We start from the raw sequence: 17,945 nt of genomic DNA on the forward strand, positions 1-17,945 counted from the left end.
CGATTTAACTAACACAATTTTTCTTATTGTGTTAGCTAAATGCATCCATTCAAAGGTAAGAAAACCACAAAAGGAGAATGAAATTAATTTCAAAGTATATACGGTATTCGGTATTTTTTAAGAGCTGCCTTTCAGCATCTGGAGAGCTGCAATTTACTCTATTAAATCTACAGCAGAGAAGCTGGGTGAAATGTGAACACTGTTATGAGGGTCAGTCCTAAACAAGTTCATTTTCGGCCCCAACCTTCAAAGGTAACATTTTCAGCTTGATGGGCTCCTGGTGGAATATGTAATTCGCCTCTTTCATTCTTTGCTTAGTTGAAATGTAGCGGATTGGATGTCCACCAGGCCAAAGTATAAACTCACCATTTATCTATTGAAGTCATATTTAATGAAAACGAAGGGAAATTATTACCCAACTCTCTTTCTTTCTCATTACAATTCCTAAAGAACTTTGCCGGGCACATTATCTCGTAGACATCATGATCAAATGTTATTGTTTGCTTTATTATCTCAGTTGGATGGTTGGCTAGTCTAGAATGAAATAGGTTGAAGGCAATACTCTCAGCCTAGAAGTCTGAATGAGGTTCCCATTGAAATGATCCTGATTGTTTGGGGGTGGGGCGGGGTGATTAGTAAACCAACTGAGCTTACACTGCATAGTAAGCGTCTGGATGCAGCACGTTTACATCTAACAAGAGACCCCAGGAAACGTGTGTGTGTTTCTTAAACCTTATGTTCCGAACAAAAGGCTATCTCAGCAACAGACAATCAGCACTGCATTGCTCCCTGGGATGCGAGCAACACACTCAACTGCACATTTCATTCTTCCCCAGCTCCCAGCACCACAAAGCCCTACTCTCTTCCCACTCCTGGGTCCCCAGATTGCTCCATGGAGGGGGGTTGGGAAAGCAGAAGCCCAACGTCCATGCCAGCGCACCAGCAGCCCGCACCGGGCCCCCGGGCGCTGCTTTCCTCTGCCCGAGCCGCCTGGGGGAGGTAGGGAGGGGAACCAGGGAGCGCGAGAGGGGACCGCACACCTAGACACTTAGGATTTTATGTATTCGCCGGGAGGCGGGGGAGGGGAACTAGCTTAATGCGGATTTTCCCCACGAAGTTGCCTCTTCTTGGCAGATAAAGTCATTTTCTGGCTGGTGCTGGGGGGCTCAGGGGAGGGTGGTCCTGGCTCTCAGGGCCTGATCTTGTCCTGCTCTCAGAGTCGTTGGGGGTGGGGGTAAGGGTGGACGGGCCGCAGCTGTTGAGAGCCCGGAGCCGGCCGGGAGGGGGTGGCAGGCCGGGGAGCGGCGCGGCCCTGTCCCGGGCTCGCCAAGGCTGGCTGGGGAGCGCCAGGGCCGGCTGGTCACGCGTGGGAAAGAAAGGCCCCCTTCCCCCTCAGGAGTGCCCCCTTTCCCCAGGCTGGGCCGCCCGAGAGTGCGGACCGCGAGAGCTCCGTGTCCCCGCGCGCGTAATCATGACCTCGGGGCCCCCTCCGAACCGCGTGAGCGCGTCGCCAAGGCTGGGCGGCCGCCGCGGCCCCGGCCGTGTAACATGACCCGAGCGGCCGGCCGGCCGGCGCGGCGCGGCCATTGAGCCCTCCCTGCCCATGAATCTCTGGCGCGTCTCTGGCTTGCTCGCCCGCTCGCCTCCCGCCTCCCTCTCTCCCCCTCCAGCTCCGCGGGCTCCGTGCGCCTCTCCCTCTCCCTCCCGGTCCTCCCGCTGCCCGTCTCTCTCCACTGCCCGCCTCTCGCCACTGCCTCCCGTCTTCTCTCCCTCACGGCAGCCTCGGTCTCTTTCTCCCTCTCTCCTTTGAAAACTGATCTTTGGCTCTTAGTGTGAAAGTGATTTGAATTTGGCTCGGCTCCGCTCTGCGCCTGCGCCCAGCCTCTGGCATGCTGGCTCCTTCCAAGCAGCTGTTTTGGGTTTGAAATTCCAACATGGCAGAGGCTGCAGTCCGTCTTCCCTTCAAAAACTTGGAATGATTTCAAATCATAGGCACCTTCACTTAACCCTAGCTTCCATTCATCAGCAAACACATCGGATCGATGCTACGCTAACCTATCGGGTTCTCGCTCCGCGCGTTCAGGTAAGAGGAGCTTCGTAGTTTTACACCATCTGTTTAAATTTGTTTTTGTTTTATTTTAAAAGAATATAAATAGATCTAAGACCTGTAATAAAAAGAGATCTTCGAGTTTTGCCGTAAACGCTAAATATAATTTGTACTCGTCTCTATTCTGAACGCCAACCTGCTATCTAATTTCTCTGTACAAAGTAGCCCTGAAACATTATAATGCATATTTCTGCTGCTTAATCGTTGTAACAATAGTATGGGATTAAGAGTTCGCGATTGCAAGAATCTCGTCTTTCGCTATATTGGGCTTAGTTATTACTATCTTTTTACTTCAAAAATAAAAAATAAGAAGCGGAGCCATAGGGTGGGGCTAGACTTTCTTCGGGAACTAACTTCTAAGTAAATAAGAAGTGTAAATAAGAATCGTGCACACACACAAAAAGTTGAGGTTAAATTACAATCTCGTGGCTAGGGGAACGACAAAATGTCAGAAGATCGGTTGCAGAAAAATGTAAGCACATCATCTTGGAGGGGTACAGCGTGGTGGGCGTATTGTTGGCAGGGAACGGGAGAGAAAGATGTATAATTTAATGGTATATACAATCCACTGATCCTATTACCGTCCTCCCCGGAGCTCTTGTTAGTTTCAATGGGAGTGAGTGAAATTGACATGGACTTGCATTCCTGGTCATGTGCTTTTTTTCCTTTCTTTCTTCTCCTGTGATCTGAGATCCCCTTTTTGTTGATGTTGCTTTCCCCCTTAATTATATGCATGTAGGTTAAATGAATACCTGACGAAAGGGCCCACGTTTCAAGGCAGTGACATTTGATAGCTGAGAGGAAAAGTGGCTTTAATGAAAAGCAACCTTTGGAATTCCTGCTTGTGAGAAATCCAATTCAGCTTTTTGTGCTGCCAGCAAGAAATGATCAGTAGCACCAGTGTTTATGGTATGTCAGTTTTGGAATTTACTTCCTTTGCATCTAAATAGGAAAGACAAATTAAATAGCATGATAAAACCATTGAAGACTTTGCTTGGGAAGGAGATGTTCATGATATGTAATTCTTTTTCATTTATGTGTATGTTTATTTTAATCTGTCAGCATGCTTTTTTGCTTTTCTATCACTTGTTTATATATCAGTGTTGATTAATGCATTACTTGAGTCCACTTTTACCGGTTGTAGCTGTAATCTCAGAAGTTGCATGATACTAGTGATACACTATATAACCACTGAAGTCAAATGGTATGTAAATTAGTTAAACTCTGTGTTTTTTTTTTGGGGGGGGAGGGCTGGGGAAAGAGGGGAGAAGGCGGGAGTGTGGGGAAAGATTGCTAAGTAATGAAAGTATATATATATATATGTGTATGTACACACACAGGCCTGAATGAAAATTTCTTTTGTTTTTCTTAATCTATTTATTATTAAAATTGGACTATTCTACTCTCTCAATGATTGTACTTTGTGGAGTAATCAGATCTTATGAGTGAGTGTTGGTTTGTCTCCTTTTTTTTTTTTTGTTAAGCAAGTGAAGAGGTATCTTTTACATAAAAATAGAATGCATATTTTGATTGCTTAAAGTCCTTAATGTCTTTTGAAGAAGAGTGGTAGTTTTTCTCCCTTGCCATTCACTTGTCTTCCTGTCAGCGCTTTTTACTTTTAACCTGTGACAGAATTAAATAATCAGGCACTGAAATTGACTTCGTTTGAAATCGCTCCTTCCTCTTTCTTTACAGAAAAAAAAAAAAAAGTCAGTTAAATGGAGTGAGAGGGGGTTTTCAATAGCTCTTGTGACCATGCCCTGTGTACACTTTGTGATATTCAATTAAGACTAAGAGGGAACAACAATAAAAAGATGTTAAAGTATTTTGCTTTTGTTTTTCTTAATCTATTTATTATTAAAATTGGACTATTCTACTCTCTCAATGATTGTACTTTGTGGAGTAATCAGATCTTATGAGTGAGTGTTGGTTTGTCTCCTTTTTTTTTTTTTGGTAAGCAAGTGAAGAGGTATCTTTTACATAAAAATAGAATGCATATTTTGATTGCTTAAAGTCCTTAATGTCTTTTGAAGAAGAGTGGTAGTTTTTCTCCCTTGCCATTCACTTGTCTTCCTGTCAGCGCTTTTTACTTTTAACCTGTGACAGAATTAAATAATCAGGCACTGAAATTGACTTCGTTTGAAATCGCTCCTTCCTCTTTCTTTACAGAAAAAAAAAAAAGTCAGTTAAATGGAGTGAGAGGGGGTTTTCAATAGCTCTTGTGACCATGCCCTGTGTACACTTTGTGATATTCAATTAAGACTAAGAGGGAACAACAATAAAAAGATGTTAAAGTATTTTGCGTAAGCAAAGGCTATGTATACTTTAAATGGATTTTTTTGTTGTTGTTACCTTTACTCCACTACCATGAATTCCTCCTGAAAAGAGCTGGAAGGGAAAAGAGAGTATTAGAGAAAGAAATAACAGTGGGGCAGAGCTGCCAGGGGTCTGCAGTGTGGCCGTGGTCACTGCTCTCTCTCACAACACTAATGTGAATACGAGGAAAGAGACTGCAAGACCCGATGCGCGGCATATACTTCTGGTTGGACTCTGGTGACTGTTGAGCTAAACATACCCCACTCTTACACGATAGGAAGGATTTGATTGAATTTTGCATTTGGAACTTGTTGACTTTGAAACGATCAATAAGAAGACTGTTTATTTTAGATGCACATAATTTGCCCTGAGAAATGTTTTAAGGAGGAGAGAGCACAGCTTTTTTTTCCCCCGGAGCTGTTGGAGCGAATGGGATTGCCAGATGGGCGATTTCCCTCTGTGATGTTAAAGCTGTAATATATATTCAGAGCAGATTGGGCTGCTGCCTGTGATGAGGAGGATATTACATTTATAAATTTTAAATCGGAGCTCGGACAATGTGCTGAGAGCAGAAATTGGATGGTTGGACTGTTCACCGTATTGATATTTAAATGTGATTTCTGGGGTAGTAGTAATAATAATCATTGTAATAATACGTAAAAAACACATTGGCGTAGGTAATCATATAATTCATGACATTTAACGGCAGATTGAAGTATGTAAATTGCCCCCACCCAAGTCTCTGCTTCCTATTAAATAATAGTCGCATAATTTATTTCCCTATGTGTTTTAATGCCTGATGTGCAAATGATATTCACTTAGGAGCCTTGTTATCCTACACTAGAATTCTGGAGGAGAAAGTTACGTATACACATAGAAAGTGACACTTGCATATATGTATAAAGTGGCATTAGTGGCTCTGATTTTCTTATGACAGTACTCTCATTATTTTTAGATTTTGTTTGTCTCTCTCAAATGTGTGGCCTAAAGGAACCAGATCTACAACCATAGAAGGCTGGAAAGTGGGCAAGTGCTCACACTCTGGCAGCTCTGCTGTTGCAAATTAAAAGTGTGTTGTGGTCAGGAAATGAAAGCTACAATGTCTCTTTTGAACGAGTCGTTTATCAAGAGAAACATCTATCAGGGACTGCCTTGTCACATTGATCCTCTAAAAGTTAGGTCCGAGGTGGAAGCTGCTTTGATGTTTTTGATCCTAAATTTAATACAACAGAAAAAAAGCAAGGATATTTTGACCAGTATAGATTTAAAAAAAATGTTTCCTGGAACCAACAAGATCTATTTATTAGTATTGTATTGTGTGTGAAGTTTTCTGGACATAACAGCTGAAAGACTGGAGGGGAAATCTTAATCTTTATCAATTGCTGATTGTTAAAATGTGCATTCATAATGCATTCAGTTATGGCAGGCCTCTTGGTTCACATGGGTATTTTGAAAATAGATGATTTAAAAGGAGTATTATTTTGAAAGTGTTTGGGAGGAATATGAAGACTTTTTCATTCATTCAAATTTTGGGGTTTTCCTCTTTACTTTTTTTACTCCTTTATTCCCATTTCCTATCTTCATTATATTTTGTCACAAATTATCTCTTATTTAGGAAAGGAACATTTTCTATTAAAACAGTGTCCTCAGACATTCTTGCACACATTCTCTCTATTGTTTATTAATTGTGCATCTGGATGGTCATCAGTATAAAGTAGGTTGACTCACAAATCCTTTGGCGTTTCAGTTTAAAAATAGAGGTATCATGTAACATGCCATGTATTCTTGAATACTCAATTTGTTGGGTGCATTATTCAAAATTTAAAAGATATTGTTAAGAAAGCAACTGGTTCTCTCTCTCTCTCTCTCTCTCTCTCTTTTTTCAATCATTTTGTGAAAGCAGTTAAAACCAGCCTGCTTCATTTTTTGGAGGCAAAGCTAAAGAAGTGTTTTTTCATTGAAAGACTTTTTGGATACTTAAACTGCTGGTGGCTGCTTGTTATTTCATGTGGGGTTATCATCAAGCAGGAAAGAGTACAGTGGAGTTTTGAGAAGTATACTACTTGCTAATTGATCATGTCTCAAATGAAAGAATCATAGCAGGGTAATAGAAAGTCATTGTTGTTTTCCTGGACGAGGATAAGACTTCTGTTTGGAAGCTGTATGTGTAAGTTGACTTGTTTTTTTCTTCTCCTGAAAACATAGCTTATAGAATCACTTTGGAATTATCTCAAGAAACATCTTTTTTTTTTTTTTTTTTTTTTTGAGAACAGTATTTTCCTTTTTCCTGATGCTACCCAAACAGCAAGATTCTTAAAACTATCTGATATCTTCTGGTGAAAACATAATTTTTTTTCTTCTTTAGTTATATTTCAGACTTTTGCAGCTGAGTTTCCAGCACTGGTTATTTTTCCCTCCATAAATAGACGATCTTATTTATTGTTGTTTTCATTCATGTTAGGCAGGAACTTTGAACACCTTTTTCAGGGTAGGGATGTTTGACAGTTATACTAGAGAACAGAAATTTCTTTAATTACTTTTAGATAAAAAGGAGAATAACCAGAAGGAAGAAAAGAAGTAATGTTTCCAAGGATTTATAGAGACAATCTATGTTGTTACTTGGCATTTCTAAGATAGTTTAAAATATAAACCACCTGCAAACATAAATGAGCAACTTCATTATAGGTAAATTATTCCCTCCCACCCCCCGAGCTTCAGGCTGTCACTTGTTTTATTTATAGGGACAGATCCAGAAAGTTTGAGTGTCTGTAATGTGTTTAGATTTTTCACTCAAGGTGAGGAAGATGGCTATGCTAATGTTTCCCTGTTTTTGTCTGTGTGAGTGTTTGGATGCTCTGAACGATTGCCTAATTAAGTAATTGCTTTTAAAAGTCCTAAATCAGCAGAATTACTAAGTGTATTTGAAGCAATTACAAGCTTTTATGTATTGAACTTTCTAGTTTATTCTTCGCTCCTTGGTCTAATAGAAATATTTGCTGTTTTACCTTTGATATATTTTTCAGTGTAAATTCCACATACTATCTTTTATAAAGTACCATATTCATTGTTGTATAGCTAATACATTTAATTGCCTGAAATTTAAATTAATTGATAAATTTTTGATTTGTAAAAATTACACTGAGGACATTTGTGTGAAATATTGACATATGCTTCTGATCAATAAAACTTGATTAATTAGCATAATCTGATTTTGGTGAGTCATTGATAATCTAAAATAAACAAATTATACAGTAAATGATACATTTCCCCCTCAATTAAAAACACCTTAATATAATTGTCTTTTTCTTTCACAATATACAAGAGCAAGTGTTTTTCTTAAAAGCAAAAAACTTAGAGATTATTTTTGAGTATCACCAAGGAGTGATGATTTTCAGTCTTGCAGTTTACACAAACACACAGAGAAACAGACACACATACCACACACACACACACACACACACACACACACACACAGAGGTTATACCAAAATTTTATTCAAAGTGAAAGACTCCTTATTTGGTAAGACTGTTTAGTAAATGTTTTTCATGGTTGGATTTTGCAATTTCTTTTTTCTAAACTTGCATTTTTATTATTTTTTTATTTCATTGTGGTAGACATTTCAAGCTTCGCTGCTTTGACATGATTGTTGATTACAGATCCTTTGGATATTTTTGATGTTATCATTTAAGCGGCAGTTTTACCTGAGGAATGTTTACTAGAAGAAGTGCAGAGAGGAAAATAAGGAGTAGGCAAGAGTATGGTCAAAATAAATTGTGCTGATAAGTATGAAGCAAATCAAAAGCAGGTGGGTGTGCTCGGTGTCCGCCAGGCAGCTCCACAGGTGCTGCTCAGCTCTGTCTGAGGACAGCACATCTATGGGACCTGTTGACAGGAGCGGTCTCAGCTAGGAGGAGCAGGAGGAGGAGGAGGAGGAGGAGGAGGCAGCAAAGATAGGTGATCTGAAACCATCAAAACAGGAGCTATCATATGGTGCTTTCTGTTAATAATATTTACATATTTATGCAGCAAATCTGCTTGTTGTCTTCTTATTTGAATATTGACACTTTGTTTAACATTGCATATGGTGGGCTGTTGTTTTCCAGTATATCAGAAGCAGTAAATCCAAAATAGAATTTCACTTCAGATGTATGTATTTAAATATACGTATAAATGGATATGTTTGCTCATATTTTAGCTACTCTGACTTTCACAAAGCTTTTATAGTATCACTGCTTCCAATCATTTTTGAAACCGATACATCTGAAAGTAGAATGCATGATTTATTATGTGAAGGCCCAAGGTTAAACTTTTTTACCCTGCAACCCAGCTTAAGTATTTTTGTGTTGGGAAATGCTTTTTTAGAAAGTATTTTTTTTTTTTTATAATCTTGGAAAATTTGCTTCTTGGTAAAATTTTGTTCTCATTTTCATAAAATGATGGACTTTTATTAAAAGTTATTAATGATATATAATTTATAATAAAGTTTTTTTTTTTTTGCTGGAGAACACAAAAAGGAAAATATCTATAAAATATTTTATTTTCCCCAAAATCTTAATATTAAAACACCTTCACTCAGTTTCTTTCGTATGAATTCTGATTTCTGCTGGTAACTTACATATTTATTCCGTTCCACTTGTGAGCATGGTCCTGGCAAGAGAGCAGAAACTGCATTTCATTCCATGCAGTCCCTCCCCAATTTCCCCCTCCCACTCCACTATTTGTCTGATGTCAGTTGGATACTTTCAAACGACTGATAGTTAAATGCTGTACACATATGAGTATTAACTTGTCAAGATGACCTCTACTTTCATGTGTTGATTCAGGAGTAAATGTTATTCATGTAAATAATAGCATTCAAAACAAATTTTAAAAAGAAGTGCAGTGGGAAGCCATGGGTTCCTTTATGTTGCTGTAAACTTTTTTTCTTTGACTTGTCCTCACCATCAGCAGACTTAGTCATCTATAGCTAGGACCAGTTACATAATTTCAGACGTTTAGTACAGAATTAAATTGTGAGACATCTTGTTAAAGAAGTATTGATATTATTTCAAGACAGCAACAGCATAGCATTAGTCCCCTCTGTGCTGGGGACCCTGAGTACACAAGTTGCAGGACAATAAAGCTGGCCGTGCCTTTGTCACCTTCAGACTTCTATTTAGGGCCAGCTTTGTGGGAATCACTGGGTTTCCTACTTGGAGACTGACTATTCCACAATTATTCCATCAGTTTCTGTCTAAAGAGATACAAATGAGAATTGAGTAAGAGAACTGATGGAAAATAGACCATTAGCTGTTTCCTGCTCTTGCCATCCATGAACGGGGGGCTGTAATACTTGCTTTTATCTCATGTTGCCCTGTTCTTGGTGTATCTCTAATATATATCTATCATGAGGACTTTGGTGCAGATATTCTTAAAAGGAACCTTGTGTTTTTTAATTGTTTGCATACAGGCTAATGATAAATACTTACTCACTAGGCACAGACAGAATCATTGGGGTGGGAAGCTTTTAATGAGATTTGTAGGAAGAGCCAGTGGGGTCCTCTCTTGCTAAGCACTACCACTGCCCCCTCCTAAGTTGGAGGTACAAGTAAAATATGTGTTCTTAATATAGAAATTCTAAGGTATCTAAAAATAAAGAAAAAAAAACATACAAAATACAAGCACAACTTATTGAGTAATAAGTAAGAGGGGCAAACACAGAAATGATTGCTTTGTCAGTACCAGTACTGATATTTTGACATTAAAAAGTGGTATTGTACCTATAATATATGAGCATGTGGTGGTAACTGTGTTGAGATGGAAAGTAACTATGTCGTGTAATAACACTACCCACACAGTACCTTACATTGAAATTTGGAGTTTTGTTCCTCAAGTTATTCCACAATAGTAACCTCTCTCCCCGATGTGGTGGTATGCCCCTTTTTCCCCCTGAGTTTGAACACTTGGCTGTTGTATGGACAAAACATTTCCATAGTTGCTTCCCAAGGTACTTTTCAATGAGATCAAACCTCTTCTAGAGATAGTAAAACTAAATTTTGAAGTCAAGCAGCTTTTTCAAATGAAAACTGAGATACATGATGTCATGTACAGCAAGTATGGATCTGAGTGCACTTGACGTTGCACCATTTATTTTCTAAAGGTATTTCTCACATCAGATGACTCTGCCAGGACGGAAAGTATTAAAGAGATCAGGAAAAGTAACTATTTGTATGTGTGTGTGTGTCTGTTTTCTAAGACAAGGTTGAGGGTAGGGGGGCTTTAATGATAATTTTGAGATAGAAAAAAACACTGAATTTGTTTTGAATGCATTGGTAGACTTTTGGAGAGGGGGAGAAATACCATATATAAGACCTCTAAGAAGAAAAATCATTGTCCTCTAAAAACAAGATGTAGCTCTCTAAATTGGTGTGTACTTTAGTGAAAGGGTGCTTGGAAATAACTATTACTAATCACTACTATTATATAGTGTCTCATTTAATTAAGCATTGGCCCCATGTTTTAGGAATCTTTTCCATTAAAGGCATTGCAAATTGGAAATAATTGAATAGGCAGTTAACCACAATGTATATTTTTAAATGTCTTATGTTGTATTTACAAATTCTATACTATAGTTTCTTTTGGAATCCTTTTTTTCCCCCCACCTTACTCTTATCCTGTAGTATATTATATTTTCATATTAAATATTTGTCTATAAAAAAGGTTAAACTGGGGGAATTTAGGTACATATGTGGCAATATAATGCCTTGTTATTCCCCAAATAGCTGTTTTATTTCCTCTTCATTCATGTTTTCTCCCTTTCTAATCCAAATGGAAGGTAAGATTATAAACTCTTCTTCTTAGATCATATACCTCAATGATGCTAAATTATAAATCCTAATTAGGTATGACTGACTGATTTTAATCTTACAAACTAATTATTTTGAGTTGGATAAATAGGTTCCCTTAAGATTGAAGCATTTTCATTACAATCCCATTTTAAGATCAAACAAATACTATTCAGTAAACAGAGTACTATTATGTTCTTATGCTTAATAGTTCCTACTTTTGAATTTAAGTATATGGAGGAAGAAATAAAGATAGGGAAGTCTTATTATTTACAAACTTTACGTGATTTTGATACATTTTACTGCTAAGAATTACATGGATCTAAAGGAATCTTAAATAAAAATTCAGTTTTATTATCTAGATGGAATACATTATTCTGCATATGCTCAGAAACATTTCTTTGTGAAGATATTGATGTCAGGGACGCTTTTGGTATTTCTTTATGAGTAATTAGGTTAACGGGGTTAGTTCAAAAATGTATCTTTTCCTGGAAAATGAAAAATTACATTCAAGCAGAGGCAAAAGACTAGAAAATATTCATGACTTTAAGTACTTAAAAAGATATTTTATGAGTCATTTTAAGAAAATAATACCCAATATGTAACTTATTAAGAATAATAGCCATTTTTACTTTCTAAAGCACATCTGTATTAAAACTGACTTTGTGTTCATGACTCACAAATCTGGAGTCAATTTTAGGCAGAACTTATGAAAGATAGGAGTTTTATTCCCTTGTTGCTACTACGGTATTCCATGCTAGTGGTATTGACAGAAAGTTCTCTTGTAAAGAGAGATTTTCAATGGCACTATTCAGAATGCCAAGCAACACTATCTTTTGGGAGTGGGTATTGATATGAACCCAGATGTGGACATTGGAACCTTGAATGGCCCGATTCCTTTTCCTACAAAATAGAAGGAAAAATATCACCAACTTTGGAAATTTTTTTCCTATATGAATAGTGCTTGTTGGTGCTCTAGGAAGATTTTAAATGTGCCATACATAGGAAAAATATGCTTTATCTAATTCTGACAGTACTAATTTGTCACCAATGTGAATTTACTTACAGATGGTAAGATAGTAATATCTTATTCAGAAATAGAATAAATTTAGTTTGAGCTGATATTTCTTTAGAAAAAGTTTTACAGATACAGAACCCCTTTTGAATTTTCTTTCTTTTGTTTTTCTTTTTTAGACATATATTTCAAATCTCTATTAATAACACTTAAGCAGTTAGGGCACTAGGAAAAATTTTACACTGAATATTCTTTATTATACTTTGTCCTTTAATAAGTCTCTTAATGTGTATCTACAGTGCATTTGTACTTAACTTGTTTTATTTTTGCCTCATTTTGCTTTAGTAAAGAGCTTATGGGGAAACTATTTTGTACTGTTTAGTTTACAAGATACCCAGTAAAGACAGTACAACACGTGGCGTAACTTTGTTTATAATGATGGGTAAAATTCACAATTTTAACATGATATAATGATAGCAGAACCTACCCTACTATCCCTAGATGCCACTATGATTAGGCTATCATCTGGGTGGTATTGACGTGTAATTTTAATATATACAAACATCTATTATCTTTTTTTTCTAACAGCCACCTCTAAAGGCATCCTTTGGTTAAGGCGAAGGTTTTCTGTCTGTTTTAGTGTTTGTGTACTCACCAAGAACCTTGCGGTCTCAACCATTCTTTTATTGCTGCAGCCTAGTCTTACCCACCTACCTGTATACTGCTTTGAGGGCCTAGGGTTTTGTTTATTTTTGTTTTGTTTTGGTATTTATCTGCAAGACTGGTTATTATTTGATCATCTGGAAAATGAAATTTCACTTGAGCCACTGGAATATGATATTTAGATTATGAAGTAGTTTTAGTTAATTAGGAGGATCCTAGGCTGTGGAGTAGGGGAAAGGAAAGCTGCATTTGTTGTCATGGACAAACTGCCCTTAATGAAGACAACTTGTAGGAATGAGGGAAATAGCTAAATGGAAAAACAACAGGGGGAGTTTATGAGGCTAAGTTTAAAAGGAAGGACCTTTTGTGTGCCTGCTGCTGAAAATGATATCGGCAGTTTTGTAAATAAATCCTAGTATAATTATGTCAGAAAACTGGTCATATTGGGAATTAATGACTAGTGCACATGAAATAGTATGCAGCAGTATGATCTAAATGAATTATGTTCTCCCTTGTAAAAATGGCAGCTCTTATTCAAATCCTGAATGATGAGATTTGTGATCCTCCAAGTAAAAAGATCTATTCCCTCGTTTCCTTCCTGTAACTTGAAAAAAAAACATATATGCCTTTAACACTGACTCCTGTTACTCTTAGACTCTTTTCTCCCTATACTCAATTTGTGTAGGCTGCCCATGAAGTTATGCAAGGAAATTCACTGTCAACTCATCTACAATGGAGCAGGCAGTGGGATGCCCTGTGTGATGCTCTGGCCACATGGGAGGCCACTTTTCAGATCCCAGGTCAACCTGAATTTGCGAGATGTGTCCACGTGCGTTTTGGGTTCTAGCTGGCTGGGAGAGTGGGTTGAGGATCATAGTGTGGCAAGACCTTGTCAAAGTTGCCTGTCTCCTTCTCCCTGTCTTATTCTTCCTTTCCCTCTCATATGAAAGAAAGAAAATAAACCTAAAAAAAATCACTGAGAATGGGGAATATCTTTTCTTAAGAGTTGATTCATTTCTCTCATGAGAAAGAGAGACAGAGTTTTCAGAGGGTCTTGCCACACTGTGATCCTCCCCGCCCTTTGCCTTCCAGACAACCGGATCATGGCCACACCAGTGGGCATGCCTGGTATGTTTAGGTTGATCCAAATTCCAGGTCTTTCCATAAACTTCCAATAATGCAGAGTGGTGCCTATCATCTGCACCACTGTGGCTGGGCTGAGGTTTCTTCATTTTTGAGGCTTCTTTTGGAAAATAGTATCTTTTTTTGTCATTATAGAGGTTGAAATAATTAAAGTACATAGATGTACAATTTAATTTGATTATAGTAAAATTTGATATTATTTTTATTTATTTTGTTTTAATGACAAAAAAAGACAAACACAAACAAAAAAAAATCCAGTAATAATAATAAAAAAGAAACTTTTGTCTAAGCCCTACCCTGGGTTGGTTAAATGGAAGTTAAGGGGATGACCTATTTCTTTAAACTCCCTAGGTGATTCTAATACAAAGTTGGGACTAAGAACTTCTCCTCTGAACTGAAAGTTTATACGTTTTATGAGATCTTAAGCTTTTCACTTTTTAGAAAATATTGTTCTTTCTGGCTTGAAGTTATAAAAATAAAGACACCTGCTCAGAATCGAACATACTGACATGTACTAAAGATAGTTCATTACCCAGCTGAAATTCACCAACCTCTCTGTATTCTTTATGAACACTGCCATCATGCTGCTAAGAGTACCTCGGAAAGTGACAATGACGGAGAAAAGTGTCAGGAGAAGACCACAGTCTATTATATTTGTTACCTTGGGTAAGTCACTCAGGGTTTCTGAGTCTGGGTTTGCTTTGAATGAAAGGAGAGTTGATCTATGACTATTAAGATTTCTTTGAGTTCTACATAATCCATGCCTGCTTTGTCATGGACTCGTGAGTTTGAATAACTGGGAATCTTGCTAGTGACCAATGGCGATGAAAAGATTTTTGTTTCTCTTAAGGGAACTTTGAAATTATCTTAGAAACAATAAAATCTAAGTATCACTTTATTGAACCTTTCAGATGGGATAGTAACCATTCATTATGTTTACTAATTAGTTTCAGTCAGAAGTGTTAGCAATTCTAATATCTTGAGAATTGATGAGTATTAGTTAGTTAATGCTTTTCCTCTGTGTGAGATTTAAATAGAGTGACAATCAGATTAACTCAAGCAATGGAGTTAGGGACCTCAAATCCTTTTACACACATACAGACACATAATAGATCAATATGAAAGTCAGCTCTATATCAAACTAGAAGTGATTCCTTCTTTCCTCTACTTCATCACTTAGTCTTTTTTAAAGAATTATTTTATTTAAATTTCTTTATCATTATTTATATTTAGAGAGAGAGAGAAAGGAAGTCTCTAGGTTCGGGACTCGAACTATGGTCAGCCATGTTGGAGTGCAGTGCCCTTAACCACCATGCCACTTGCCAGCCCCTCATTGCCTAGTCTTTACCTTCTTTTTACTCCCTGGAATGTTCTCTACCTGTGAAAATCCTACTGGAATTTTGGTATGTGGGTCAAACATTGGGTCTATGAAGATTTTGTTGCATAAACTAATCAGGATCAATTGTGACGCTGAATTAGTATTCCTAAGAACTTTAAAAATGTTTCCTTTTAGTCATTTACTATCATATTTTTGCTACTATAAATCGTGGGAAATTTGTGTTTCTCTTTTACAAAATTGAAAGTTCCTTGAGAGCAGACATATCAAATTCATTTTTTTAAAAATTTTTTCCACATGGGTGTATAGAGCAAGACCTATAAGTGTTCAATAAATGTTTGGTGAATTGAATTCATGAAAGCATAAGAGACTTCATTAATCTTTTATTACTCTTACTTTTAAAAAATTGAAAGATGCTTTTAAAATATTTAAAGAACAGATCTATTACAATTGTGTATTTCACTTAAAAATTGAAATTTCTATATTCTTTATCTAATTTAATTATTGAAGAAAGACTTTATCACCCTGAAAAGTACTTTTATAATTAGATACCATAAAAGCAGCTTCATTTATTCTTTTCGTGTCTTTGGATAGAACATTTAAACTCTTTTATGAAAACATCATGATGCTATCTTTAAAATTGTACAAACTTGGCTAGCTGGTGGCATGGTAGTTAAGACACCTGGGTCCCACATGGCCAGTCAAATTTGTGGTTTAAGTCCAGACTCAACAGCTTGAAGAAACATGCTGGGCACATGTGTATACACGCCCAAATTCCCCAAGGGCAGAAGAAATGGAGGAGAGGGGACTGCTGTGTGACCATTCCCTTGGAGATGCTTTCTCACTTTCTCTCTCTCACTTCTTTTTCTTTCTAGTGAGTGCACGTGTGCCCTTTGATACATTTTAAAAACAATGTTACAAACCATAAATCGATAGTGCCCTTTTATTATTAGCAGCAGTAACAAATGACTTCAAATTACTATCACTATATATATACACACACACATATATATATATTCCCCGCCCCAGTCTGAAAAAATTGAGGGTGCAGAATCATAAAAGATTTCCAGATCAACTTCTTGTTAACATGGAGCTGACTGACAGTTGGTTATTCGGCCCTTGGTTAACATGGGAAATCAGCATCTCCTAAGGCATTTATTTCTGTTTTGTTCTTTCTCTGATAAATAGGCCGTGTGCAGATATGTGCCCTGGGCTGTGCTGAAAACATATTTCCTGGAGAGTATAATGGTACTTGGTTGGTAAGATAGGAGATGCAAACAAGTTGGTCTACGATTGATATAACTTCCCGTGACTCTAGTATGTGAATATCTCCAGTTAACATTTTAATTGGCACATTCTTGCTCTATATTTAGTGTCTGACACTATTAATTTATTTTGTACTAAATACTGGGCAGTAAACAATTTAGCTAGGGTTACATCCAATGACCCTGTCTTCTAGTGGTTCAATTGCCTTACTAGTTGGGTTTCTGTGCTTGTGGAAGGGTCACTTTCTTTGTCAAATCTGCCTCTAGTATTTCAACAAGTAGCATTATACATTTTTTTTAAGGAAAATGAAGTTTGAGCAAATATTGAAATTATCATTAGCAGCATTTTTATAAGATTCCTATTTTATATTTGCCTTAAGCCTAAAGTTGTACTGAAGGGAAGCACCTTCTTCAGTTTGTTTCATGAAAGAACCCAGGAATAAACAAAGAATTCTATTGTCCTTCTTTTTGAAAACACAATTTGACTATGGAAACCTATAACCTTTACTGAAAACTCACAAGTTTTCTCCTAATTTGAGATCTTCAGAGCTGAAAAAATTTTAGATGCTATTTTACCGTTTCATATTGAAATCCAGGATGATCTCATGCACTCCTTGTGGGTGAAAATTTCTGCAGTGCTGATTGTGGAACTTGGATTACGACAAGGATGTTCCATTAAGTGAGCTATAGTGGGAAAATGTTGCTTAGTTATCTGGGCAAAAACACTAAATATTCAGCAAAAGGCTTCAATAGTAAGGGGAGGGTAAGTAGAACAATAAAAATTGGAACAATGTATTAAAAGTAGCAAAACATTTTTAAAGTTTGATTACAATGAAGACCCATATGTTTGTTTAGGTACTTTGTTTAATCAGCACTTCTGCTTTTCTGAAAACCATTTGATAAACTTCAAGTGATTTAAAACTGCTAAAAAGAAAAATTAAAATCCATCGGTGTGGGAGTAAAAGCCATGAATTGTAATGCCTTGTAATGGTAGTGTACCAAAAGCCATACTAAATTAAGGGAAGATTTGAAAGATACAGGCTTAATATTTTACTTGGTTAGTAACTAGGAAGTTGTGAGGGTTTAAACTGAAGCAAATAAAAATATCCAAGTACACCCTTCATACTCAAATTCCAGCTGTTTTTCCATTAGTGTTCTCACAGAGGAAAACTGAGCGATTCCTCTGAGAGGCTAGTAATGTATTAATAAGTTAGTGTTCACAAAATATGAACCACGTTAAAAGTCAATAGCCAGTGGTTTAAAGTGTCCTTTTAAA

The 17,945-nt window shown here is 37.1% G+C and overlaps 1 protein-coding gene across 2 annotated transcripts in view; it reads left to right on the forward strand.

Annotated features, from left to right (window-relative positions):
• Nucleotides 1-1,526: 1,526 nt before the first annotated feature.
• FIGN (fidgetin, microtubule severing factor) overlaps nucleotides 1,527-17,945 on the forward strand; it is a 151,725-nt gene continuing 135,306 nt past the window's right edge. The window contains exons 1-2 of one of the 2 annotated variants that reach the window (XM_014592321.1): nucleotides 1,527-2,083; nucleotides 2,847-3,016. In XM_014592321.1, the coding sequence (XP_014447807.1) occupies nucleotides 2,992-3,016 (25 nt within the window). In that variant the 5' untranslated portion in view covers nucleotides 1,527-2,083; nucleotides 2,847-2,991. The remainder of the gene's footprint in view (nucleotides 2,084-2,846; nucleotides 3,017-17,945) is intronic. The other variant, XM_027776487.1, reaches the window with a different exon arrangement.

The sequence above is a fragment of the Tupaia chinensis genome, unplaced genomic scaffold (assembly GCF_000334495.1).
Source record: "Tupaia chinensis unplaced genomic scaffold, TupChi_1.0 Scaffold000674_1, whole genome shotgun sequence".
NCBI classification, from domain to species: domain Eukaryota; kingdom Metazoa; phylum Chordata; class Mammalia; order Scandentia; family Tupaiidae; genus Tupaia; species Tupaia belangeri.